General features: G+C 46.7%; 1 protein-coding gene across 1 annotated transcript in view; it reads left to right on the forward strand.

Annotated features, from left to right (window-relative positions):
- Nucleotides 1-14,819: 14,819 nt before the first annotated feature.
- LRRC69 (leucine rich repeat containing 69) overlaps nt 14,820-19,229 on the forward strand; it is a 313,342-nt gene continuing 308,932 nt past the window's right edge. Inside the window, exon 1 of the mRNA XM_069621344.1 lies at nt 14,820-15,016. Within this exon, the coding sequence (XP_069477445.1) occupies nt 14,828-15,016 (189 nt within the window). The 5' untranslated portion in view covers nt 14,820-14,827. The remainder of the gene's footprint in view (nt 15,017-19,229) is intronic.

Raw genomic sequence — 19,229 nt, forward strand, 5'->3', positions numbered from 1 at the left:
CCCGTACTGGTCTCAGGCCCCAAGGGACACTAAGGAAATCCCCACAGGAGCACCAAATGTGATCCCTGTAGAGGAGGGGAGGACAGTGGCCTCCACCTCAGACATGGGGTGAGGGTAGGTCAGGCTGACAGCCTGTACTCCAAGTGCCTTTCCTTTACACTTGGGGTCACCCCTCTTGCGATCCAGAGCCCCACAATCCCAACAAGTGCCGGGAGTGCGGGGTACAGTACTGGAACCACTGAGAGCCTGCTTTGCAGCAGGTAGACCACTACTCCTATTCCCACCCACAGATGACTTATGCCCACTAGATTTTTGGGTCTTAGGAGAGGAGGGTTTAGGTTTACCCGAATGTGACTGCTTTTGGGACTCCTCAGCTTTCTGAGAGCCCCCCTTTGCTTTGTCCTTGTCCTTTCCACTGGAGACCTTAGGGGACACCCGGTGGGAGACCCACTTGTCAGCCAGCCTAGCCAGCTTAAAGGGATCCAAAATGTTCTGGTCAGCAACATACTGACGCAGCTCCGGTGAACAGGCTTCAGAAAAATGCTCAAAAAACAACAGGTGGGACAATTCAACAAATGTTTTCACCTTGTAACCATCAATCCACCCCATCATGTTCATGTGCACAGCACTCACCCAGTCAACCCAAGACACATTCGCTCTTTTCTTAAAATCCCTGAACCTTTTAAGGTATTGGGTAGGTGTCTTGCCAAACTTCGCAATTAAAGCAGACTTCATACACTCATACTGACCCCTGTCTTCCACACTCAGCTTCAGAATACAGTCATACCCAGTCTGAGGCACTCTGCTTAACAAACACTTAGCCCAATCTCTTTTGTCGACATCATGAATTGCACAAGCCATTTCAAATGCTTCAATCCATTGGAGGATATCCGAACCCTCCACAAACACACCAACCAAATCTTTCATAAACTTGGTGGCTGGGGACCTTCCACTCTCAACTGGTTTAGCTGAAGTCTCCATTCTAGCTTTCTCTAGCTGGATTATTTGGTGCTCAGTGTCCCTATCTTTGAGTATCACTTGCTGTGCCAACTCCTCTTTCTTCAACTCAGCTTCCTGAAAACACAATCTTTATATAATTAATATTCAAAGGTATGTACACGATCACAATAACGCACTTTGTACTCGGAAATCAACAATGATAAATATATACAATTCTAAGGTGGTACCACCAATGTTATCGAATCTCATTAAAGTGCATCAACTGTACGGTTAAAATGTCACACAGATCAATAACGCGGAACCAGCAATAGAGATAGGAAGGAAAGCAAGATGGTTGAAACGGTAGGCAGAATACTGGCCCCTACCATTAGGTACAGTTCTGTGTGGAGATCTCCCCACCGGGGCAACCTGTACAAATAAAGATATATAGCACAAGCCCAGTCCATATATTGTTCAATAGCCTTATTTCCTCCTACTAAGGTTTTACCCCCCCAATGTACCTGGTGGAGTAGAGTTAATTGAAGACGCGTCGAAGGATCCTTCTTGAGTGACTCCCTTTAAAGCAGGAGCCATGGATCGTCGAGAGGCGTCGAAGATGGTGAACTTGTCATCGCCGACGGCGGCGATGAGAAGTTCAAGGGTGCCGAGACCCCGATGTCGATCCAGGCGGTGCTTGTTAGCAACGTCCTGCGAGGATGCAGTGTGCGGGGCACCTCGGCGACGGATTGTTCAGGACCGCAAAGAGTTTCAGAAGAACTGTGGCCCAACAAGGGCGTCGAGTCGTCAAAGTCTTTGTGGCCTTCAGGTGGCGGGAAACACACCGGCACATTCTCCTCAGCACGTTAGTCGTCCTCGACTTTCTCCGGCGGGACAAAGCGGTTGACGTTGCGGGCAAGGGAGTCCTTGGATTCAAATGTTCTTAGGCAAAGGAGCGGGCGGCTCCAGTCGTCGGTGGCACGGCGTCAAGTGGGCAACACAACTTCGACGGGCCTCCAGCGGTTACACAAACCTGCGAACCCTGGTCGACGGCAATAGAATTCGACAGCGGGGAAGTCCGGGTGCTTTGCTTCGTTCTCCTCAGCGGTCCCGTCTCAGGTCGGCAGCCTTTCGAGGGTCTGACTTCCAGGGAGCTTCGGCGAAGGTTAGCGGTGCTCGATGGTCCCTCGGAGCACGGGAAGAGGGCGCCTTACCAGGTCCTCTCTCGGATCAGTCCTTGACGAGGTCGCCAGCTTTCAGATCAGGTCGAAGCAAATGCAACAGCAAGCCTTCGTCTTCCAGCTGGGCATCGAGGATCAGCAGTTCCAGTTACTCTTAAAGTGTAGACACAGCTTCTGAACAATTTCCAGTGGTGAGAGGTCCCCAGATATACTATCTTGTCTCTCATCCACACTGCTGGGTCACTCTCAGCAGCCAATCATACAGACAGGCATTCATGCAGTCAGTCATGCAGTCAGTCAGCCAATCAGGCACACAGTGCATTCAGGCCATCCTCCTCCCTCTCAGACACTCACAACAAGGAATGTGGATTGGGACAAGTACCCAGCCACAATGCATTCAGGCCAGTTTCGGGCAGGGCTGTCTCAGTCTTTGTCTCTCATACCAGAAACCAGACAGCCACAACAAGAAGTGTATATTGGTCACACACTCCATTCACCCAGGTCCCACCCACAGGGCGTACCCACAACATACAGTCACTGGGAAGGCTCCAGTCAGTCTGGACTGGACTTCACAAAAACACCATATATGGAACTTCCACCCAACAGCCAGTCAGGGGGAAGGGACAGAGTCAGGGCTTCCCAGGACTTTGGGAAAACAAGGTAATAGAAAGCAAGAGGCCACAGGGGCCATCTTGTTTTCCATCAGGAATCAACTGACTCCAATGGCAGGGCCGGGTTATCCCAAAATGGAGGATACTCGGCGCACCTGTCAAATTCAGCATGGAGCTGCCACCAGCCCATACCCTGCTCTGCGGGCCACCAACAGGTGCCCAAAAACATACACTAGGGGCACAGGTTTGTACCCCCCCACCCATGGGTGCCGTACGGGTATCCCATGGGTCTGTTCACCAAACCAAAAGGGAGAGAGCTGCACCACCAGGAGTCCCACATGAACTCCTGCGTGGAAAATATGACAGAACACACGATAAAAAGGCAGTAAAGGACAAGGATACGGAGGCCCTGTCCCTCCGATGCATTTCCAGCATCACAGTACTGCCAACGAGAGCGACCATGCATGGTGTTAGGACATGCTCAGTGGAATACGTGTGGTGCAGGATGCCAAAATGCGCGTACATATCCCTAGGGTAAAAAGCCCTCTGTCGTTGCACTTACTTGCGGGAACCGCGAGCGTGTGAATCTCACTGCGAAAGCGGCAACGAATGCTGAAAGTTGCCTTGGGATAGGTTCCAATGCTATGTGTTATGTCCCGCACTTAGGCCCATGCTGCCAATGGGGGTGCGCCATGTGGACCAATGGGTGTGTGCGTGACGTGGCGCACAGCTCAAACGAAAGTGAAACTGTGTCTAATTGGCTCGAGAGGCAAGTGGCTAGGCCAATGGTAGAATGACGTGGGAGAGATCTTGGTTGCATAGATAAAGTGCGCGGAAGAAACCGACGGACTTTGGGAAATGTGGTCTGGTGCGAGCGAGCATTTGTGTTGGGATTGGTATCCAAAGTATCTGAGCGGCAACGAATGAGGCTGCCCGCAAGTGTTGTGAGTGAGGCTCTATGTATGGCTGGAGCCAGTGGCAAGATATGCAAGAGGGGGCAGACTAGGGTGTATATATCTCCCATGTTGCACAACAGAGTACAAAGTGTAACAGGAATAATCGTGGCCATTAGCATAACATCTCACGGCATTGGATCCAAGTAATAATTGATGCATGCAAAATAATGACTCACTTTGAATCGATTGTGTGATGCACCAGATATGTCTTATAGAGAGATCTCTTACAAACATTGCGTTGTATGTTATTGTTTTTAGGGGTAAGTGTCCCTGGGGCTGCCGGAGGGTAGGGAAGGTCCATCGGGGTAAGATTGAAGAAGGTGGCTGCGTGGTCAGTCCAGATGAGTGGGCAGGGTGGCAGTACGATGATGAGGTCTGGAGAGCTAAATATTGCATCAATGGTGTGATCTGCAGAGTGTGTAGGGCCTGAGACTTGTGCTAGATGTAGGGATTCCAGGTTGTCCAATAGTGATGGTGAAGTTCCCTAGTATTGTGAGGCTGGGGTGGGAGAGCATTATGGCTGCTAAGGAGTCACAAAGGGATTCTGCAAAGCAAGGGTGTGCTGACCTTTTACCAGGAGTAATTATTTGCAGCCAGAGTTGCAGGCTTGTGAAAGTGCAAGATGGAGAGGAAGGGTTTGTGAAGGATGGCGATGCCACCTGCCCTGTAAGTAGTGGGACGAAGAGATAACTGAAGGTAATGCACTAACTATGCATCACAGGGTGGTGGGGGGATAGCTCAGTTGTGAGAACTGTGATGTAGCAAACCCAGTGTAGCCTTTGGGTAGGCTACTGGATTAAACAGTACACTTGTAAATAAAGACACAGCACACAAGAGGACGGTTTCCAACTCCCTGCTTTATTCGTGTTTCCCCACTGAACTACCACACCCCCATACCCTACTTCACTTCCCTTATTCTACCCCAACCTGGTCCATCCTTCACATAACGATGTGAAGAAGTAATTTACTTACAAGTGTCCTATCCGACACTACAACCTCCCCTCCTTAACAAACCAGCTGAATCACCCCATTTCTTCTATTATGCAGATAGGTTTGTAGCGTACATGATATGGTCATGAACTCTCCACCTGGTTTGGAGGTTCCTATGATGTGGCTTCTTTCCATACATTTTCGATTCAGCATCAGACATCTCAGTCTCCTGAATACGACTCATCAGATTAATTTCCACAATCTGCCCCCAGACTTATGTTGCTCGGGGATATGAGAATGTGTCTGAAGTGGGAAGAGTTTGGGGTCATCCCTTTTCCCTCATCTCATGCTGTTACCATGGACCCTCTTTTCGTTCTCATCGTCAACGGCCGTGGGTGAAATGGAGACAGGTCCTTGCACTTTCTCGTTTGTTTCACCAACACCTGATCTTCTGTTTCAAAGCTGGACTCCTCTGCTCTCCTCCTCCTGTCAGCATATAATTTCATCTCTTCTTTCACATGAGCATCATGTTCATGCAGAACTTGATCATCTATATGTTGATCCTCTTCCACTCGCATGCCAGGCAGTCTTGTCTGGATAATTCAGCAAACATCACCTCTGAGGGGCACCATCCTGTGGTGCTATGCAGCATATTTCTATAATCCTTTAGCAGTTGATATAGCACTTGCTCCAAAGGGCGATTGGTTAGATACGATATCTGCAGCGATCTATTGACATTGGCAATGAATCGCTCCACTGTTCCATTTGCCTGTGGCCATAAAGGAGTGACTCTGCAATGGTGGAATCCCACATATTCTGAAAAGTTCTGAAAGTCATGTCCATTAAATAAGGGCCATTGTCTGATTTCACGGTCTGAGAAACACCATAAGCCGTGAAAATCCGGTCAAGCCCAGGAATGATGTTGAACACAGCAGTAGATATTACAATTTGAACATCCGGGAACCTGGAGTATTCATCCATCACCACTAGGACATATGACCCATCACGTATTGGCTCAAAGAAATCAAACGCGATCGTGTGCCATACCACATCCAGAAGGGGTGAAATTTGTAGCGGCTCTGGCCTCATGGTTGGAGCAATTACACAGCAAGTGTGGCAGTTCTTCAGCGTATCTTCCCCTTGTGCGTCCAGTCTAGGAAACCAGACCTTTTGTTTGAGCAGTCGTTTGACAGAGATCACTCCCCTATGACCTTCATTGGTCAGGTCAATCACCTGTTGCCTCAATGAGGAGGGAATCACCAGTCTGTTGCCTAAGTTAATGTGGCCTTCCGTCATCAAGAGCTCCTTGTTTGCCAACAGGGGACTTAACACTTCCATCTGAAATTCTGCCGACTCCCTCCGTGCCATTTACTTAGCATGTTTCCATTTTCCATGAGCAAGGCAGTGCACTACAATGATGAATGCAGCATCCTTCTCCGACTCCTGTTGCAGCGTGGCCAGGTCTAGGCAAGTGGGCTTGATTCATGATATAGTTAATATATCTGTCAGCGATGGATGGTCCCACTTTCGACTAACTAGCTGGATATCTGAAAAGGAAATCTCAAGGGTTTTCCTCCTTGCCTGGCATATGTATAATGTTATAGTCATAATCTTGCAGCCGGAGGCCCCACCGAGTGATGCATGGTGGCATACCGGTTTTAGGACTCCCATAGTCAGCAGTGCTTGATGATCAACACAAACGATAAACGACTTTGTATGCAGAAAAAGATGGAAGTGCTCACAGGCCCACAACACCGCTAGCCCTTCCTTTTCCACCTGCGAGTATGCCTTCTCAGTGATGTTAAGACTTCTACTGGCATAACAAACAATGTATTTATGGTGCAGTGTTGTGGGATCATATTGCGCTAGTGTAACCCCTAGACATACATGGCTTGCGTCCACTGTCATTTCAGTGCACCACTCGGAGTTAAAGTATGCCCTGTCTTCTTCAGACGTGATGTTTCGGCAGATGCATTCAAATGCATTTGGACCTTCTGTTTTCCATATGAACACTTCATGCTCTTTTGTGAGCTCCCTCAAGGGTGCACTAATCGTTGCAAAGTCGCCCTGAAGGTATCTTCTGAAATAGCTTGCAAGACCCAGAAACGAAGGGAGAATCTGAAACATTGTGCATGTGAGGAGTCTCATTAAGTGCTGCCAATTCTATGTCAAGACCGGAGGCTCGGATTATGCTTTCTCCACAACTTTACTGTTCAGCAGCAAAGAAAAAACAGTACCAATGAACATGAATACAAATCTAATAGAAACTACAATAACCATGTTTTTCTGAGATTTTGTAGTCCATTTCGATTGGTCCTCGAACTGACCATGTGATAAATCCATTAACCAATAAACAAAGTCCTTAATGCCTAAAACTCCTGTCCTCTTTCCCTTCCTCCTCTTTCTTTGCTGCTCGGCAGCGAGTTAAGTACTTCTTTACCTATTATAATATTGTGAGTGTTTGTGTGCATGGATTGATAAACGTTCATCTGACGTGTGACAAGCGTGTTTCTTTACTAAGGTGGAACATTTCCGCAACGGGTAGGCGGCTCTAGGGAGTTGCGGCCGCGACGGGGCTGGTGCACCGGCGGCCGCAGCTCCTCCGACCCGTCAGAGAGGGCACTACATAACAGAAGGGAGAGGGCGACGGGACCGCATAGTTCCGGCGCTCTCTCCTTCGTTCTTCATCACGAGATATATTCGGTTTGAGTGTGGATCACGAGTGAAATTGCTCCGACGAAAAGAGCTTTTATTACTGATACGGGCTAACAACAGCACGCATCGCACGAGCGTAGCGTCCTGTTTAAGAGCTCAACAGTGCCCCTACAGGCAATCAACTGATACCGCACCCGATGCGGGCACAGTCCCAGGTAAAACCTGTGATTTGATATTAACATTATATCTATGATATAAGCAGAACCAGGGAAGATATATATATTTTCAATTTAATACACAATCTGACTCTCTGTACTGAGAGGACCCTGGTATATATATATATATATATAATATTCATAACAATTACACTACTCCCCAGGGCCTGAGAATCATGAGTTCCTCCAGTGATGAGGGGAAGGCTGGGGTCAGCCAAAAGAGGAGCCACTCAGACATGACTGATGTTTTCCAGAAAGCCCTGGGGGCTTCACTGGGACATAATCCTTAGCAAATAGCGCTGATGGAGGACTGGCTCCGATTCTCTCAGGGCCTGGTGGAGGTCAAGAGCCTTAAGGCACAGTTGAAATCAAAAGGGGGCAGTAAATCAGCCCGTAGGGCGGAAGAAGCCCACACCCCACCCCGGGCTCCCCACCGAAGAAGAAAGGTGGTAAAAGGAAGACAAAGGGTAAGACAGTGCCTAGCAGGGGACGAGAGTCATCCTCCTATTCCTCAGATGAGGGTGAGAATGATTGGGAGGAGGAATATCCCGAGGAAGAGGAAGTGTTATCAATATCCTCATCAGGGGATGAAAGCCATGAGGCGTCAAAGAAAAGGAAGAAGGAGGAGGATGATGGTGCCGATGAGGGGGATTTTGATCCGGAAGCACTGATCCATCCCAGATCGTCAGAATGGGAACCCCCCAAAAGAATTGCGGCATATTTAAAAAAACGCCTGAGGGCGCCATTAGCCAAAGAGGCTAGAAGCAAGATGAGGGCGGAATGCCCCAGACCACTCCTCCCTGAAGGTGCTGCTGATACACCTGTTATAGATGATAAAATGATAACTTTTATGAGCAAGTTTACAAAAGATGTGAGGAAGGGTCTTGATAGATCCTGGCGATCATGTCAGGAAAAGATGCTTGACATGACGGGACCCCTCACAAAGATACTCCAGATGGGAGAAGAAGCGAAAGTAAAAGGGGAGCCGATAGACCCGGCAATCCTTATCGGATGGGCCCAAAGGGCGATATGCATGTTAGGGAACGCTAATCATGCTATAACCACGGAAAGGAGGAGATCTTTGTTAGTAAAGATTGACCCTAAATTGAGTGTATTAGCCTCCTCAGAATCCGCCACATTGGCGAAGGGAAAGTTGTTTGGGGACTCCTTTATCAAGGAGCTCACCAAATTTGTAAATTCCTACGCAGCTTTGGATAAGGCTCAAGCCTCTCTTAAGAGAGTTTTCGGAAGGCAGATTTTTGGACGGGCCAGCAGAGGATGGGGTCGTTCGGCTGGCCGGTTCCAATACAATCGATCCTACCAGGACAGGGCTCAATGGAGAGAGCAAGAGGAGCGTAAACAAACACTTTTCTTCCCATTGAGAGGTAGAGGAAGAGGCAGAAACTGGTGAGGGGAACGTCAGCAAAATAACCCAGGTGAGAATAACATTCCCACGTATAAATATCCTAGAAGTAGGTGGGAGAACTGCTCAATTTTTAAAAAATTGGTTAAACATATCGGGGGATTCCTGGGTGATTCAGACCGCTCAAGGTTTTCATATAGATTTTCTAGATACACCTCAGCAGGAGAAACCACCAAGAGGGATGGTATTGAACAGGGAAGACAAGATCTTACTGGAGAGAGAATTGAGAGGGCTGGAAAGCAAAAGAGCTATACGACCCGCATCAGATCAATCAGGAGGTTACATAAGCAATATGTTCCTAGTAAAAAGGAAACACAAGACAAGACCAATAATCAATCTGAGAGGCCTAAACGGTTATGTGGTGTACAGACACTTCAAAATGGAGGGGATACACCTACTAAGAGATACTTTATGTCAGGGAGACTGGCTAGCCAGGATAGATTTGAAAGACGCATGCCTGACTATCCCCATGGCAGAGGAACACTGCAGATTTCTGAGATTCATCTGGGGGGAAGCGACATGGGAGTTTCGATGCCTACCCTTTGGCCTGGCATCGGCACCATGGTGTTTCACCAAGATGATGAAGCCAGTTGTATCACACCTCAGGGCTCAAGGGATAAGACTCATAATATATCTAGACGATATATGTCTGATGTGCCAAGAGAAGGGGACATTGATAGAACATGTACAGTTAACAATAGACTTACTAGAAAGTCTGGGATTTATTATAACTTGGGAGAAATCCAGCTTAGTACCAATTCAGACAATGGAATTCCTGGGTTTCATAGTGGACCCAATTCAGGGAACGCTCAGTCTTCCCATTCACAAGGTGAACGAGATCAAGAAACAGCTGAGACACACACTAGCGAAGGGAGAACTCTCGTTGAGGGATATTGCGAGATTAGTAGGGCGCCTAGCGGCATCAATCCAAGCGATTTTTCCAGGGCCGCTGCATTACAGAGCACTCCAGAGGTTGAAGATTTATCACCTCAGGAAGGGCGTTTCATACGAATCAAAGGTGAATATTTCCCAAGAAGTGAGGGAAGAGTTAAAATGGTGGCTCCTTCATATGGATGCATGGAACGGGAGAGCCATATTTGGTTCATCCCCGGACCTGATCATCGAATCCGACGCCAGCAGATGGGGCTTGGGAGCCCGATGCGGAAACCTGTCGACAGGGGGCAGGTGGTCGGATCAAGAGACGAGTCTCCACATCAACTGCCTGGAATTACTGGCAGGGTCTTTTGCAGTGAAATGCTGGACCCAGGAGAGGGTTCAATGTTGCGTTCTGCTGAAAATGGACAATGTCTCGGCAGTCAGGTATATCAACAGACTGGGAGGGACAAGATCCAGAATACTAGCAGAACTGGCAAAGGATTTCTGGGAACTCTGTCTGGAGAGGAGAGTTTCAGTGAGGGCAGAGTATCTGCCGGGCCAGCAGAACGAAGTGGCCGATTGGAACTCCAGATACCTCAGAGACGCCAGCGATTGGAAGCTGGATGAGGGGGTGTTTCAGGAACTAATGTCTCGTTGGGGTCCATGCCAGATCGACCTGTTTGCATCGAGACTGAACAGGCAATTACCCCGGTTCTTCAGCTGGAGACCGGACCCGGAAGTAGAAGCGACGGATGCATTTCTGCAATCCTGGGGCCATCAGAAAAACTACGCGTTTCCTCCGTTCTCCATGATAACGAGGACGCTAGCTCAGGTGAGACGTCAGAGAGCATCCCTAATCCTAGTTACGCCGGATTGGAGAGGACAGGTGTGGTTTCCCAGTCTACTGGAATTGACTCATCAGAACCCACTGGCTTTACCCAACATAGAATTAATCATTCGAGATCCCAGAGACCTCAGTCACCCTTTGGTGAGGTCAGGAGGACTCAATCTCTTAGCGTGGGCGATTTCAGGGGATCTTGGATTAGGCCAAGACTGTCGGATGAAGCTGAAAACATCATTAACGAATCCTGGGCCACAGGGACACATAAGGCTTATAGATCAGCATGGGTTAGATGGAGTAGCTGGTGTTTGGAGAGGAACATACATCCCGATGGAACAGATGTAGTTCATGTAGCACATTTTTTAGCTCAGATGGCAGCTCAAGGAAAGGCGTATAGGACCATTAACACGGCCAGGTCTCCAATATCGGCAGGGCATCCTAGAGTTGAAGGCTTAGCGATTCGGGAACACCCATTAATTTGTAGACTTCTAAGAGGAGTAAAGATGCTCAAACCTCCTAGCGAAAAATATAGTCAATTATGGGATGTGGACAAGGTCTTGAGGTTATTTTTAACATGGGCAGATAATCAGGATCTGACTCATAAAGCAATTTCAGGCAAGTTAGCCATGCTCTTATGTCTTTTAGCATGTAAGAGATCTTCTGACGTTAGAGCTCTGGAGGTTAACAGGAAAGGTATATCCCCTAACAGAGTGACTTTCCTCATAACAAAGTGGACCAAAACAGGGTTGAGATCTATTTCCTATGAGTTTTTTCCAAACCAACCAAAATTATGTCCAGTCAGATGCTTAGCGGCATACGAAGATATGACGAGGGAAGTAAGGCCCCAAGGGGTAACACAATTATTAATAGCAATTTGTAAACCATTTAAAGCGGTTAGACCGGCTACCATAGCCAGATGGCTTAGGTGGGTGATGGCACAAGCGGGCATCGATATTGAGAGATATGGCGCACACTCAGCTAGAGGAGCGATGGCTACTAAAGCTTATTACATAGGTGCTAGAGTAGAGGACATTATGAGGTCTGTGGATTGGTTGAATGAATCGACTTTTAGAACTTTCTATTTTAAACCCATGGAAAGTACAACATCGTTAGTGGTAAGTAAGCTTTGAACAAGCATAATCCGAGCCTCCGGTCTTGACATAGAATTCAGATTTTCCACACATTCGTTACAGAAAGTCATAATTCTATTAAAGACACGGAGGCGAAGGATTATCCCACCCGATCAATCGTAAGAATGAGATATTTACATGTCATGTACTGTTGATATTTATGTCTAATGAAACATACAGGATGTATAATAATTATGAAGATGTTGTTAATGCTCATTGAGGATACAGGTTATTTACTATATGTTGAGTTTACGATTGACCCACCCTGTTTCGGTTTATAGTCACCTTTTCTAATTTTATGTTTCTTTAGGGATGACGACAGACATCAAACAATCGGGAATTTGAGATAGGAGAAGGAAACAAAAGACGTACAGAACTCATCCTCGCAAGGACAAAGAAAGAGGAGGAAGGGAAAGAGGACAGGAGTTTTAGGCATTAAGGACTTTGTTTATTGGTTAATGGATTTATCACATGGTCAGTTCGAGGACCAATCGAAATGGACTACAAAATCTCAGAAAAACATGGTTATTGTAGTTTTTATTAGATTTGTATTCATGTTCATTGGTACTGTTTTTTCTTTGCTGCTGAACAGTAAAGTTGTGGAGAAAGCATAATCCGTCGCCTCCGTGTCTTTAATAGAATTATGACTTTCTGTAACGAATGTGTGGAAAATCTGAATTTCCCCAGATCTGGCCTCATCCCCTGGTCTGAAAAGATGTAGACAAAGAACTTCAACGTTTTCTTCCTGAAATCACACTTTTCTATATTCAGTGTGAGGTTTCCCGCTTCTAGCGCCATGTACACACTGTGTAGTGTCTCATCCTGGCGATCAGGTGTTGTTCAAAAATAGAATTTCATCACTATAGTTGTTGTTATTAGGTATAAGTTGTGTGATCTTGAGGGCAACAGTACAGTTGTATTTGAAGACACATCACATGAGAGGACCTTTTCCAACACCCTGCCTTATTCATGTCTCTTTCTAAACTGCCACCCACGCCCTTCATCCTACGTCACTTCCCTTATTCTACCCCAGCCTGGTTCATAGTTCTCAACCTTTTGAGCCACAGGGTGGGTGAAAACACCCGATTTTGTTTTTGACGGTTGAAAGCACATTGGCTAATATGGGCTTGGTGGGTGAAACAGCTGCTTACATTGCGGGTGACATCCGCCAAAATCATGTGAGTGGAGAGGCCTAGTTCCTTCTTCACATAATGATGACAAGTGTCCTACCCAACACTCCACCTAGTTATCTTACCTCCAGTAGAGTTTCATTCCCACTCTGGGTCTACTCAGCTTTTCATCCTTCCAAGGTCGATAAATTGAGTACCAATTTCCTTGGGTGGTAATGATTGTTATGCTATGTTATGTTAATTGGCTTTTATACTGTTCACATCACCACTGTAGTGGTATTAAAGCACAGAGACCTTGTCCGAAAGAGTGAACTATGACCCCACACAGGATGTAAACCAGACCGAGAAAACGGGGGGGTGTGGTTAATGAGTAAATGGTAAAGGGGGAGAAAGTCTGAAAACAAAACAGACATACATCATACTTGCCAACCCTACCGATTAGGGTGGTAGGCTACTGCTTTTTACGTAGTCGTACCACCTACAGATTTCAGTGTCCAATTCTACCGATTTCCAGGCCTGCCTCTCGCACAGCCAGCCCAGCGTGAGCAGAGCACCATCCAGAAGGTGGGTGTGTTAAATGGCCCATTAATTTGATGGATGTAGGCCTGACCACTGATGATGCAAAACAGACTCGGTGCACACAAAGAAGTTAAACAAAAAAACAGCATCCGGGCCTTTCAACTTTTTCAGTTGAAAGGGCCCATGAGCCTCAGGGGTGCCCCCAGCCACTGCCCCATGTTGCCAGTTGGCACTCTTATAACACAACAATATATTTCTCTCTGTATTACTTTTGTTCTGGGGCTTGCCTTACAAGCTGCATTTGCGGTAGTCCTTGCAGCGTTACTTTCCTTGGGGTATACAGAAGTGTTATCACCTCGTTGCCTTTTAACACTGATTCCTCCACAGCAGGCACTTGCTGACATATAAGTATTTAAAGCGTTTCAGTGGGTAGTTCCTGTTTCAGTTCCCTGCTGCCTGGCCATCTTGTGATAATCGGCGGCTGTTAACCCCCAGATGTATTTCTTTGTCATTTAATTGGTTAAAATTGATGTGACATAATTTCCTGTTATGTCATCATTATGCTACTTACTAATTTTGACACAGAATGTTGACATGTATGCATACATTGATCACGACACAGGGGAAAGCTAACATATGATTGAATGATATTGATTAAAGGGATGCATGTGTAAGTAGTATGTGCTTAGACCAAAAAAGGAAACATCCTTATTGGAACCATTGGATTATTTTACCAGTGAAAAATGCAAGGTATTATGCATACTTAAAGCGCTTAGAAGTGGATGTCATTATATGATTTGCTGTTTAAAGAGTATATTGAGCAGCTGGCATCAGGGTCCCTCTTTACTATGGGTCTTCAAGGGCTCAAACCGTCAGACGGGACAGTTACCCCACCTGGGCTATTGACTAGACGTGCTAGGTCAGTGTGTCCACCATCTTAAAATGAACAAACATCATTAAAAGTGGAAAAGCTATTTCAAGAGAATAATGAATCTAAATCTGGTGGGTCGCTTCAGCTGTTGCTGGTGGGTCGCTTCAGCTGTTGCAGGTAAACTATTGTCACACAGACATGGATACGATGATATGATGGGTTATTTATAACGCGCTTTAATACCCAGAGGATTCTAAGTGCGGACCCGGGGATCGGACCTCCCAAGGCGAGCACGTTGCCGCTGAGCTATCCTCCCGAGACTGTAATCTCAATAGTAATATTCTTCTTAATAGATGTCAAATGATCAAGAAAACACATTATTGAGAAGAATTATTGTGCGATTCTTGCAATATGAGTTTACGAAAAATTAACGATAGACAAATGGAACAACAAAGGGGACTTTAAAGTGGCAACCCCGAGGAGGAGGCGGAGGACGATCAGTCTTTTTTTTATTTCTACAGAAGTACTGGCGTTCTTTCATCTCCATGGTGATATGTTTGCGACCATGGCTGACAGCTTGCTGTTGCGCGCCCTCCAGGGCAAGGCTAGGGTCTTAAATTTAAATGGGAAGCGGCTGAAGCGGATCCCCAGGGCAGTGGGTCGACTAGAACAGCTGGAAATCTTGCAGCTAAAGAACAACCAGATCAACGAGTTACCAGAGGAGATCACGGAACTTTGCAAGGTGAGTGTCTGTGAACGGAGAGCAGAGGGGCGGTGAATCTGGAGTGACCTGGGAGGAGCCGGGGAGGAGCAAGCCTCGAAGGACCGGTAAAAAGGAGTGACGCAGGGCCGCATCATGTATGCTAGAGTAACCGTGCTGTGATCAAAAAGAAAAGGGACGGAACTTCAGTGACCTCTTTATTTAAAGGCGAAGCATCGGAGTAGTGTTTGGGAGCCGAAAATATAGAGGGAGCTCCTGACCTGCGCGACGGCCAGGCAGACCAAGGCTGGGGGCACCCAGACCACATGCTGGGGGCAGCACCCACCTGACATCTCTGGACAGGGGCACCCTGTCAGACCGTGAGCCGTCAGAAAATGTTATCGCTAGTAAAATCTGACAGCATTTTCCTACCCGTCAGAAAATGCTGGCATTTTATGACAGTGTGTTTTTCGTAGCCAACCCTGTGTTGTATGGGGCAGGGCAGCATTAACCCTATGTTAGTAATTTTTACCCAATTTTTGTATTAACCCTATGTTATCAATTTTAACCCTATGCTGTGCCATTTATGTAGCGATAGCCAAATCTGTCGGCATGTAATTTATTTTTTGCTGCCCTGCAAAGCCGGCTGTGAGGATTTTTACCAATTTAACCCTCTGGTAGCTTGGCGCCGTCCTTCCCAGGGAATCGGAGCTGTGCCTCAGCAATTTTAGCCCTATGTTGCGTCATTTATGTAGCGATAGAAAAATCTGATGGCACCGTAAGTAAAATCTGACGGCACGTAAAGTCATTTTTTGCTGCCCTGCAAAGCTGCCTGTTAGGAATTTAACGAATTTAACCCTATGGTAGCTTGGCACCGTCCCTCCCAGGGAATTGGAGCTGCGTGTCAGCAATTTTAACCCTATGCTGCGTCATTTATGTAGCGATAGTAAAATCTGACAGCAGCATAAGTAAAATCTGACGGCATGTAATGTCATTTTTTGCTGCCCTGCAAAGCCGCCTGTGAGCAATTTTACCAATTTAACCCTATGGTAGCTTGGCGCCGTCCTTCCCGGGGAATCAGAGCTGTGTCTCAGCAATTTTAACCCTATGTTGTGACATTTATGTAGCGATAGCAAAATCTGAGAGCAGCATATGCAAAATCTGATGGCACGTAATGTCATTTTTTGATGCCCTGCAAAGCCGCTTGTGAGAATTTGACCAATTTAACCCGATGGTAGCTTGCCGCTATCCTTCCGGGTTACATATTTCCTAAACCTTCTTGCGGTGAGCCGGTTGTGGGTGCTCTGCATTCGTGCTGAACCAACGCCTGGGGACTGGATGGGACCTTGGCACATAAAGTGCTGCTAAGTATCACACACCTGGTGAATAGGGCTGCTTCCCTCCCATGCAAGTGTCACACCTTCGATGAGAGGTCCTGCCCCGCCTTCCCTCACCAAAAGAATTCCATTTCGCAAAAACACAGCTATCTGGACAAATTTAAAATTTGGGTTTACAGCTGTTAGGTGACTTTCAGCCAATTAGGAGAGCCGTTCTGTTGGGGTTATGAGTGGGAAAGGGGCCCCGGAGTGGCTGGCTGTTTGCATAGACATACACCCCATTCATAAATGTTGAGTGTATTATAACGAAATCAAAATATATGTACTGTATAGATAAAGAATTACTTCTTCTTTAGCTCTACTAAGGAGTTCTCCAGGCTGAAGTTGCAAGACACAGTACGATGGTTCCTACTGAACAGTATGTAATGTTCCTTCGCACTCTGTTATTCCTCTCAGCAAGAATAGATATAAAGCCCCCATTTGCTTTATTGGCCCACGTTCTGTATAGTTGAAGGCCATTTGTAGCTGGAAATGTTACGTTGATGTCATCAATTTTAACATGAAGAAGCAAAGTAGTAGAGATGCAATCAAGTTTTACGTTGGTTATTTTATTCTATAAAATGAAAGATGTATTAACAGAAATTAAATTGAAAAAGTAGGCAAGAACTTTTTTTTTTACAACTCTGAAACAATGGCACCTATAAGCAGGTTGGCGTGGAATTCAGGTCACCCACACAAGCCAACACTGAATGCTCCACTGAGGATGACTTCTCTCAAAGTGTAAAGAGATGAAAAACGTAAGGCTCAACATAGAGTGGGACGCATACAATAGCCAACAAAATGTTAAGTATGACAGCATGAACATATTATTCAATAATCCTTTGGGTATTTATAATGCGCCTATATGGCAAATGGTGTTTCAATGCAGATATATAATAATGTGAAACGTACATGTTATCACAGTAAGCACAATGGTCTGCAAGTTCAGGGCCAGGTTTTCCCCTGGCAAAGGATACAATAAATTGTGAGTCTAATCTCACAGTTCTTGTAGTCTGTTCTCTTGTGGTGCGCCAGCACCCTGTTTCCCACAGTTCTGAGGTTGTTATTTCATTCCTCCTCTTCCCCAGGTGCCTGCACAATATTGGGAGCCTGTGAGCGAATTTTATGTTTATAGGACACTGTTATTCCTGTCCCATTAACTTAGGAAACGTCCAGGAACCTCCCCAACCTAGAAAAAAGGGGTTCCAAGATAAAACATGGTACTGTCCATTCGCTAGTACTGACTCACCCTACTCTCCCTTAGCCTTTCAGGGATATTACCAGCCTTATCCTACTCTGCCCACTGAAGTTCCACTACTTACTGAAAAGAAGGAAAAGCCATCAAAAGGAAGGCAAACTTCCTATAGAGAACACCACTATAGATAGGATGGAGGCAAGGAAGTGAGGATTAGATACTTTACACATTTATCCTCAACAATACTTTCACCTACCCGATCCCCCTTCAGCCTTCATGGGATTCCACAAGTCCCAGAACACTGATTCCCCACAGTACCACTCGTGGAATGAGATGAGGAAGAGAGAGTTAGGAGTAATGCAGGCTTCCTGCGTAAAACACCACTATGGTAGTGGGACGAAGAAGATGCATACAGAGGCACACCATTATACTCAATGGACATGTCCCCTTACAAGGTCACACACTTGAAGGTAATCATGGCCATCTGCTGCCTGTTAGTACGCCAAAGGAGTATAAAAGGAGTGATCACAGAATAAAAGTTGAATGGGTAGAAGGCGAGTTGGAGTCGCAGTTGAGCCGGAGCAGCCCAGAAGGTGGATAACGGGATGCTGAGGGAGTATAAAAGGAGTGATCATAGAATAAAAGTTGAATGGGTAGAAGGCGAGTTGGAGTCGCAGTTGAGCCGGAGCAGCCCAGAAGGTGGATAACGGGATGCTGAGATGCTTACTGACTGCTGAGGCAGCGAGAGGAAGCGTGGTGCGGGAACCAAGTCTCCAGGTGTCACGGGTCCTCTGTCTGTTACGCAGGGGCAGCACAAACACCTGCATCCCATAGGGTTTTGGCACCTGCACTATAGTAGTAGTACACAGGCCTCCGCAATCCATCTGGGATAGAGGGTTAGTGTCTATTGGATTAGATCGGCACAGGGAGTTATGGCAACCGGAAAGAGGGTTAGGGATTGGGTGTGGAAAGCAAGGGAGAAGTAGGGTAAGGTTTACGTTACTTACCTGTAACTATTGTTCTCCAGCATGAATTCACATGCAAAAGAATATTCCCTGTCGTCAGGCTGGTAATCCTCGGTAAAAGAAAAAACAGTTTCACTTTCACTTGAAAACTGTATTTCTCCTCTAAACCAATCACTGTCCTCTGGGTCATACTGCCCCCATCCAATGACAGTCCTCTCCCTAAACCCCGCCTTTGGCATCCATCTTCAGATTTAGTGAGCACATAAAGTGGCAGTATGACCAAGAAGAACCGGAGAGGGGGCGGAGGGAGGGTTCCCACGTGATTCAATGCTGGAGAACAATAGTCACAGGTAAGTAACTTAAACCTTCTCCAGCATGGTGTCTGGCATGGATTCACATGCTCATGAATAACAAATACACAGCACTACACATTACACAACTACTGAAGGTGGAAAGGTTCCACAGAAGCAATTAACACTCACCTCTGGAACAGACTCGCTGCAAGCGAACAGGTTGCATAGCACTACCTGGCTGACTGTGGACTCCTCCCTGGAATCCCTGTCGACGCAGTAGAACTTTTTGGAGGTATGCATGGACCTCCACGTTGCAGCCCTGCAGATGTCAAGCAGGGGCCCACCAGAAAGGAACGCCGTTGTCGCAACAATCGCTCTGGTAGAATGGGCTCTCGGACGGCCAAGCAGCGGCCGGTTCGGCAGCCG

The sequence above is a fragment of the Ambystoma mexicanum genome, chromosome 5q, assembly GCF_040938575.1.
Source record: "Ambystoma mexicanum isolate Mex_15411 chromosome 5q, UKY_AmexF1_1, whole genome shotgun sequence".
Taxonomy (NCBI): domain Eukaryota; kingdom Metazoa; phylum Chordata; class Amphibia; order Caudata; family Ambystomatidae; genus Ambystoma; species Ambystoma mexicanum.